The 8641-nt window shown below is 41.9% G+C and overlaps 1 protein-coding gene across 3 annotated transcripts in view; it reads left to right on the forward strand.

The window, feature by feature from the left end:
• The window catches only part of NIPAL2 (NIPA like domain containing 2), an 82354-nt gene extending 78161 nt beyond the window's left edge, over positions 1–4193 (forward strand). For all 3 annotated transcript variants that reach the window (XM_081070939.1, XM_081070941.1, XM_081070940.1), the window contains one exon: positions 1362–4193. In XM_081070939.1, the coding sequence (XP_080927065.1) occupies positions 1362–1474 (113 nt within the window). In that variant the 3' untranslated portion in view covers positions 1475–4193. The remainder of the gene's footprint in view (positions 1–1361) is intronic.
• Positions 4194–8641: the final 4448 nt, after the last annotated feature.

An 8641-nucleotide genomic window follows, 5' to 3' on the forward strand; every position in this document is an offset into this window, starting at 1 on the left:
TGTATATTCTTTTATTTACAATAGAAAATTTTTATCCTCATAAATTAATAATTACTGGTAATTATTTTAAGTATTAAAATAATATGAAACATAACTCTTATCCCCAAAAAATGTACATTCAATGATTGTACCAGAGGTGATATTTTCACTGTAAATGTTAATAATCATTTATTGGAATGTTGACTTTGCACAGAACACTGGGGATATAAAAGAACTGCCCTGTTTTCTTGATTTGGGTGATGTTGCAAATTTCCTCTTGGAGTTTCCTTAAATTGGAAAAGAGTAGAAAGGAGCAGTAGACCCCTGCTGCTCAGAGAGCCTTTGAGGGAATATCTAAAGACAGAGGTTAAGCTGCTAAGGATCATCATTCCTGGAGAAGACTGAGGGGGTTTGTGCACTGTCGGGCCAAGAGTGACATTCTTCCCAGACACCCGAACATGAGTACCTTCTTCTCCTCCCACTTACCTCATTCATCCTGATCGGTTTAACATGCATGTCTTTCCAGTTCTCCACCCTCACTGAGAATGACTTACTTTAGTCATGCCAACAACAGAAGCAGTGTCTAGAACAAAGGAAACAGTCTGCTGCATCCTCACTTCCTGCCCTGCCCACCATCCCCAATAATCTCCAGCTTTGCTAAGGACTTGGGATGACCAATAAGTTTCTAGACACGAGTAGTGATGTTTTCACAAGTTCCTCCACTATTTTGTTGGGACCAAGCCTTTGAAGCAAAAACCATTAAAGCCTTGTCCCTACAACTGAGAAAATATGGCCCTAAGAATTCTGCGTTCTCTTTCACATTTGAGCCGTCTTATCAACTAAGAGCATTCAATGCAAGAATTGGCGTTTGTGGCAAGAGTGTGTATTATAGATGACTTGTATGGTTAGAGGTTCTTTGGTAGGAGATAAAGTTTACTCATTTTCAACGCTATTTTTCATTTCACAAAGCCCCATACATAGGATGAGTAACAGCTTTAAAAGCCTCTATGAAAGACTATTTTTCTGTGTTGTTTTATGCGTTAGACTAAACATGGAAAAGGAGACAGAACCCTGGGGAACAAGCTTGGGAGATGAGTGAATGCTTCATGTTAATCTCCCCACTGGTCCAACCTGATTTCTGTGCCCAGCCTGTTAGATCGTGCGGGGTGGGGAGAGCGCTGTCTCCCGTGGACAGTGAAGGATCCCATATCAAGGGGCATGGAGTTCCAAGAGCCTTTTCTTCCTTGACATTATCTGTTCTGTTTAGAGGGTGACTACATAGTATAAAAAAAAGGAATAAAATGTGGCCTAGATAGAAAGGTTATTACAACTTATTCTTCTGTAACAGCTCAAAAGAGTTTTTGTGATTATCATCTCCACAGGGAAACAAATGTTGGATAAAATACAACCAGATTCAAACGGCTTATCCTATGGAACTTTGCCTGATGGAAGTGACTCAACAAAGAGCCAAAGTGGAGAGAAGAAAGAGGTCTAAAATGCCGAGAGGGATGGCTGTTGGCCTGCTATTCAATACCACCTTTTTTAAAAATTGCACATGTTCAATTTGTGTCAGCAGCTATTTATCGCTGACATGTGCTAGCATTAGTTCCAGTTCTTTACCCCACCTCCATTTCTATGGACACTCAGGGCCTTCGTAAGCCTTGAAAGTCTAATGTTTTCATGGAATGTAATTTGAAGTGTTCCCCACACCATAGACCTCTCCCTAGTGATCATGTAACCGGCTAGATCTTAATTAGAGCCTGGCTACCCAAACAGGAATGTCACACAAAAATGTGCACCCACAATTTGGCTGTAGAACATATAGGCTGCTTTTCCCACACAGCTTGTAGTGTCCGTTGCTTTGCTTTAAAGAAACACTTTACCCCACAACCTTACTCCTGAACCAAAGGTTAAAGAGCATTCTTTTTTTTTAAGACATCTTTTTTGAACCTCCCCATAAAGATCTCACCTTTCTATTTCTAAATAAGAATGGTGAGTCATCTTTTCTGAAAACTAGCCCTATTAGAATCATCCTTTAAAAATTAAGCGTGTCTTTAAAATTAGAATTCACAAGTGGCATTCTGTGATGGGACATACCAAAACTAAAAGACTTTGACTAGTGGACTATTTAAGCAAGGAAAACTTTAAGAATTAGGACTAATTTTTAAAATAAAAATATAGAATGGTGATGTTTTCTTCAGCTGTGTGACCCTATTATACTCAAATTGAAACTGAAGGAAAAAACTTCATATTCTATGCCTTCATTTGTGTCCCTCTTATAATTTATCAAATGGCTTTTATATGTTTTAACTCTTAACATAAGTCTCAAAAATCATATTTAAATTCTTAGTGATATTTTCATTAACACACTGTTTCTTCCCGAAGTCATTATGTCAAGCTTTATAAATTAATCTAGATAAAAGGAGAGTTATGATTAGAGAACTAGATACCAGCCATTTAAATCTTAGACATAACACACAGCCAGGTGGTCCAACCTGAATTTAGAGAAGAAACCCAGTCTTCCTGTATCTTGGATGGCTTTTCTGCTGCAAATAATCACATATCTACTAAAATAACATTTGCAGGTAGAGTCCATAATCATGTCTGTTACTTAATATCTACCTAATATTTAAATGAGAAGAAAAGAGTCAGCCTTCATTGTAACCAACATCAAATAATAAACTGTATCCTTAGGGGCATTTCAAAACCTTCAGATCATTTCTGACACATCAGTACAATGTTGTCCCAGCCAATAGTCTCGCGTTTGTGTAGGTTGTTTAACTCAGACCTATTGAGACTGTAATCTTAACTGCTTCTGGTCTTTTAACCTGCATTCCTGACCAGACCAACCAAACCTAGCCACAAAGGCAAATTTCGAATCCATCTCCAATGTATAATAATAATCTAGAGCTTATGTCCGGCTTTTGAACTCCTAGTAACAATTCCCGCCATTGTGGAAAGTGTTCCATTAATTCAAATAAAATAGTCATATAATTTATGGCATGTTTTACTGAATTGGTCCAACATGTTGGTACTGAAAGTCTCAGCCAAGAAATGTTTGTCTAGTGTCTTAAACTACAGAATTCTGGTGACTCTTAAAACTGGTTTCAAAGATTGGGAAGAGTTAGACTGAAGAGTTTTACTTGAAGTAGGACTATATAGCTACAGCACATGGTTTTGAGCATTGTAGAATTTTGCACAGACACAAGCATAATACCAATACGTTAGTGATCACCAACATTTGTGTCTTCTTGAAAGTTTGGAGAAATGACATTGACTTCTGTACTTCTGTACGATGACTTCTAAGCCATCGAGTAATACTTTAGAAGTCCAGATAACATATAAACTATATTCATACCTTATTTTATTTTCCATATAACTTCTCCAAAATCAGGTGAATAAGAATTTTAGTTGTGCTGGCTTGTAAAGATTTTTGAAAATTACACAGTGCATGACAACAATGAAAGCCAACCCAGTCCTTCTCTTGGCATTGTGAGTCGGGGATCTTTAGCCAACACTTGACTCATCTGACTATTTGTCTAGACCAGGAGTCTGCAAAGTTTTCCTTTAAAGACCCAGAGAGAAAATGTTTTGGGGTTTGCTGGCCATACAGTGTCTGTCTCAACTACTCCACTCTGCCGTTGTAGCATGAAAGCAGCCACAGACAATATGTAAATGAATGAGCATGGCTGTGCACCAGTAAAACTTTATTTACAAAAACAGGCCAGTCCTTGGTCTGTAGTTTCCCAATCCAGGGTCTAGACTCCTCTGTCCTTGCTATGCAGCTTTTTTCTCATTTCTTGGACACTCAAAGTCCTTAAAAAATGACAGTTCATGGTTCATGACAAACTACATCCTATGGGAGTGTGGAACCATAACTTGATATTTACATTAGAATCGTTTTGCTTATATAAGATACAAATGGCAGCAATGAGTTCATTATTGGTGCCGAAGTTTCTCCATTTTGAGAGTTGTGGTTCTTTTGAGAGCAGTACTACCTATATTGGAAAAGCCTCCCCAGTTCCACACTCCACGTTGGTAATAGCTTCAGAAACAACTAGTAGTTAACCTCTCATGAAATATATTAAAGCAGAGGTCTTTACCATCTGATTGTTTTCAGTTTAAATGTTTGCTTGTCCTGTAACTATAATACTTTTGTTACCAGAATCACTTGGGGGAAAAACACAACACAATAAAAAATTTCTCAAGCAGTGACTCAGAAGGTATTTTTCAACCCACCATCCCGCCCCCACAAGCTCCTGGTGATTCTATTTCATGGCAGAGAAAGAAAGGGAAAATACAGATTTCATAGATTAGTGCAATTTAGTGCTATTGAAGAGTAATGGTGATAATGTGCAAGTTTGGCTCCAAAAACAGCAGGTGCAACAGTGGACATGACTCAATGGATAGAAACATAGAGCCAAATTCCTGAAGCCAAGAACCCTCTTTCTGCTTCTTGTTTCCAAGCACACAGCTCATCCAGGAATGGTGACTGTACATTCTCGGCCACACTGAAGGCTGCTTCGTGCTTGCCAGTTTAATAGCAATATTGTGGACATAAATATAGCAGTTACTAAAATGAACCTTCCCAACACGCTTCCAGACTGCTTTGCTTAAGTTCTGTGGCTGGTTAGAGGCAGTCCTTGAACTAGGGAACTAGCCACAAACTTAACGCTCATGTCTGGCCCCAGCAAATGTGAGGGCTTTAGTGAGCGTGCTAGATAAACACACATTTTTTAATTTTAGGACCAAGATCTCAGAATTGAACCCAACATAATTGTGTGGGGAATTTAGAAGTTGCTTCTAATCGTTAGACCCATCAATAGTCTGTCTCTTATTATGGTCATGTTGAAGTAAAAAAAAATAGAATTCCACTCATACAAAGTTTCCGTGCAAATATAGACCAGTCTTGGGCTATTAAATGTGGCATTTTAGCAATTGTGATAAATGCAGGGAAGAGCCCTCCCACCCAGGAATTCTTAAGTCTGTCCCCGTTCTCACCAGCCTCAGGATACCACACAACATGCTATAGTATGCCAGGAAAGCAAATCAGTTACATGATCTGTGGCCCACCAAGGAAACTTTTTTTTTTTTTTTTTCTGCTAGAAAGGGAGGAAACAACTTCTTCAATGTTGGTCCTGATTGAGAGTTTAATGAGTCCCGACCACAATGTAAAAGAGGAATATCAATCCCAATGTCAAATAAATGTGGTGTTTGAGGGTGCACCCAGCTGGGCCAGATGCTGCCAAGAGTTTCACAGAGTTCCGGGCAAGATGCAAGATAGTCTCTGAGTTCTAGGAAAGAATCTCCTTCCCAGGGAGCTGGCAAGTGCATAACCGAGAAGGAGCCCAGCCGTTCTTGATGGGACCAGCACGCATGGCCCAAAGCCACTTTGCACATTTGAGCTGCTGCTATCCAGATGCGAGCTAATCCTCCCAGCGTGCACGCATCCCACTTTTGAAGCCTTTTCTTTCATGGTTCTAATTTGAAAAACAAGTTAGCAATTTACTGAGGCTTGGGCTCTACTCCTTCCATCCAAAGCACCTCACCTAAACCTTCTAAACACTAAACATGAACAAGGAAATGAATCAACTCAAGAACTCTTGATCCAGGGACTTGAAGCTTGAGTGGTTTGCCTGATTATGGACCACTAACCCAATCACTGCATGCTTCAGACTTAGCACGTGTTCATTAATTCACTCAAACATGATCACATACTATTTTCAATGTAATGTGTTCAAAGTTATTAGGAATATAAAAATGAAGTAGACATGAAGAGCAGCTCTTCAGGAACTCACTGGTCAGAGAAATGACAGCTTTCATTTACTGAGCCCTTCGTATGTATGTGCTAGGCATCGTGCTGAATCCTTTACTGTGCTGCTAATTTAATCCAGACAATTTCTCTGTCAGGGAGGTCATGATCCCTACTTCACAGATTGAAAATCCAGGGCAAAAGGCAGGGTGGGGACTAAGGAAAGGCAAGAGGGGTATGTAGAGTGCAAAATTTAAGGAAGCTTGAGGAAATCTTGTGTCCAGTGGTGAGACAGCCAATCCTATACTTGTAGGGAGTGTGAATGCCTCCTTAAATTTTGTGGCACCTCCCTGCACCCTGGTCCTGGCAAGAAGAGTTAAGTGACTTAACCAGTGCCATTCAGTTGGCAAGGGGCAGAGATAGGATTTGAACCTAGGACTTCTAACTCTGCAACCCACACTCTTACTACTAGTACCAAAATATGTACACTGCACAATAAAACATCAGAAGTGCCTTAAGAGACTTGCATAAAGAGCATGGGAGCCCAGAGGAGAGAGCTCACTTTTGACCAGGGAATAGTCTTTAAAGGAACTAGGGATTGTAGTGAATTAAATCATAGCGCCCCCCAAAAGATGTCCACCTCTTAAACCCCAGAACCCATAAATGTGAACTTATTTGGGAAAAGGGTCTTTGCAGGTGTAATTAAGTGAAGGATATTGAGATGATAGCATCCCAGACTACTGGGTGGCCCCTAAATTTAATGACAAGTGTCCTTAGAAGAGGAAAAGACAAACATATAGAGGAGAAGACCACATGAAGATGGAGACAGATTAGCGTCATGAAGCCACAAGCCAAGGAACACCTGGAGCCACCAGAACTGGAAAAGGCAATGCACAGAGCCTCCCCTAAAGCCTTTGCAGGGAGGACAGCTCTGCCAACACCCAATTTAGACTTCCGGCATCTAGAACTCAGAGAATGAATTTCTGTTGTTTTAAGCCACCAAGTTGGTAGTATTTTGTTGTGGCAGCCCTAGGACATGAATACAGACAGGTATTGAGCTGGTCTTTAAAGCATATGTAGAATTTGGACGTGGGAGGAAGCCCAGGAGCAAAAGAAAAGCTGAACAGCAGAGTAACCTTGGGAAACGTCTGTATCACGGGTCATATGAAAAGGAAGAACAATGGCTAGGTTAACAAAGGCAGGTTGGAAGACTTCGAGTGGACAGCTCTGATCTACCAAGAGTTTGAGTTTGATTTGGGAGGTAAATGATGGCATTAACTTCATGGCGGCAGTGGGGGGTGGGTAACAGACATAATCAGCATCTTTTCAAACACACACCTATCAGAATCTAATGACTTTTGCCCTATATCTTTCTTCATCATTCACTGTCGATATTAGATGGAAACATAAACATTCAAAACAAATGGCTGAATTCGAGTTTTGCGTTTGTGGCACTCACATCCTATCAGACGTGTCCAAGTGTAGCAGGGCCATAGGCTGGACAGTGACCGCTAAGATGGCCTCGGGCAAAAAGCTTTGCCTAGAGAAGGATGTGCTGGGCTAACCAGAGCCGCACTCTCCAGAACCTGAGTTGGGAGACCAGGAGAGTCGAGGAGGTAGGAGTGGGAGCTGAAGCTGAATGGCTCCCTAGAGAGGTATGAATGTAGAAGGAGACAGTTAAGCGCCATGAGCAAGCCACTGTTAGTAAATTGAAGTTATGGGGAAGAAGGAATCATGAGAGGAAAAGCTAGGAGCCAAATCTAATGGCAGAGGAAGGGGAAGTGAGCAGATACTACAAGAAACTCAGAGAGGGACTGACCAGGAGAGCCGCTAAGACTGAGACCAGGTGTTTGACACTCCCCTCCCTTAGCTCATGGCCATGCTTACAGTAACAGCCAACCCCTTCTCCAGCTTGCTGGGGACACTGTTCCTGGCCACCAAAAGGGCCTGACTTTCACAGGGCTCATTGGCTTTCCAAGACATTAGTTAGAGGGGGCTACTAGCACATAAAGGGAAAGGACGAGCCCATTTGAGAAATGCTTCATGGAAACTGTAAGTTCGTACTCTCAAGTATTCAAATTATAGTGCAGAACCATTCAGTGAGAGTCCATAACCAGCAGGGTCAGTCTTTAGATAGGAAACAGAAGAAGGTGGGCCCAAGAAAATGACCAGAAGTCCCGGGTAGATCCTAGGCATAATCTTCATGAACTTTACTCCTTTTTAAAAGTATAGTGATCCTGATATGTGGTGATTTAAGGATGGCCCAGGCATCTACTGAGTAAGAGAGGGGATGAAGAAGGGGTTGCTGAGGTGGCAGAAGACATAATGTGAAACCTTTTCAGTAAGGAGAGAAAGATCAGCCACCACAGCCACACAGGAGAAAACTAGAGAGCTCAACAGAAAGAAAAAAAAAATTAAAAAAAAAAGCCCTTTAAACACCGCAGTGCTCCATGATCCATCCATCAGGGAGCGGAGGTCTGAGCAGGTGGCTGTACAGCAACACCAGAGAAATGACCTGGTGGGGGTGAGGTGGGCATTTCCTAGTAATGTACACCCACCCCCCAGGCTCTCTCCACACCCCTAAGTCAAGCTAGGAATCCTAGGGCAAGTTTGCTCTGCCCTCAGGAATGTTCGGGCATCCTTACGGACCCTGTAAGCCAGGGCCACCTTCTCCCTTTGGAATGGAGGTCTCCAGGACCTGAGTAGGGACGTCCTCCCCACACCCCCATACCCCCTCCAGTTCTCAGCTGCTGCCAGGAAGGCAGGCTTCTGCAAAGGAGGACAAAAATCTGTCGCAGGGACATGGCGCTCCCCTCACTGGCCATTCTGCTGGCCTTTCTCTAAAGCAAACCACCTGCTTCCTGCCAGGCAAGGCCCCAGCCTTCCAAGGTCTCTGCAAAGGAGAACCTG

This window comes from Rhinolophus hipposideros (genome assembly GCF_964194185.1).
Source record: "Rhinolophus hipposideros genome assembly, chromosome: 13".
Taxonomy (NCBI): domain Eukaryota; kingdom Metazoa; phylum Chordata; class Mammalia; order Chiroptera; family Rhinolophidae; genus Rhinolophus; species Rhinolophus hipposideros.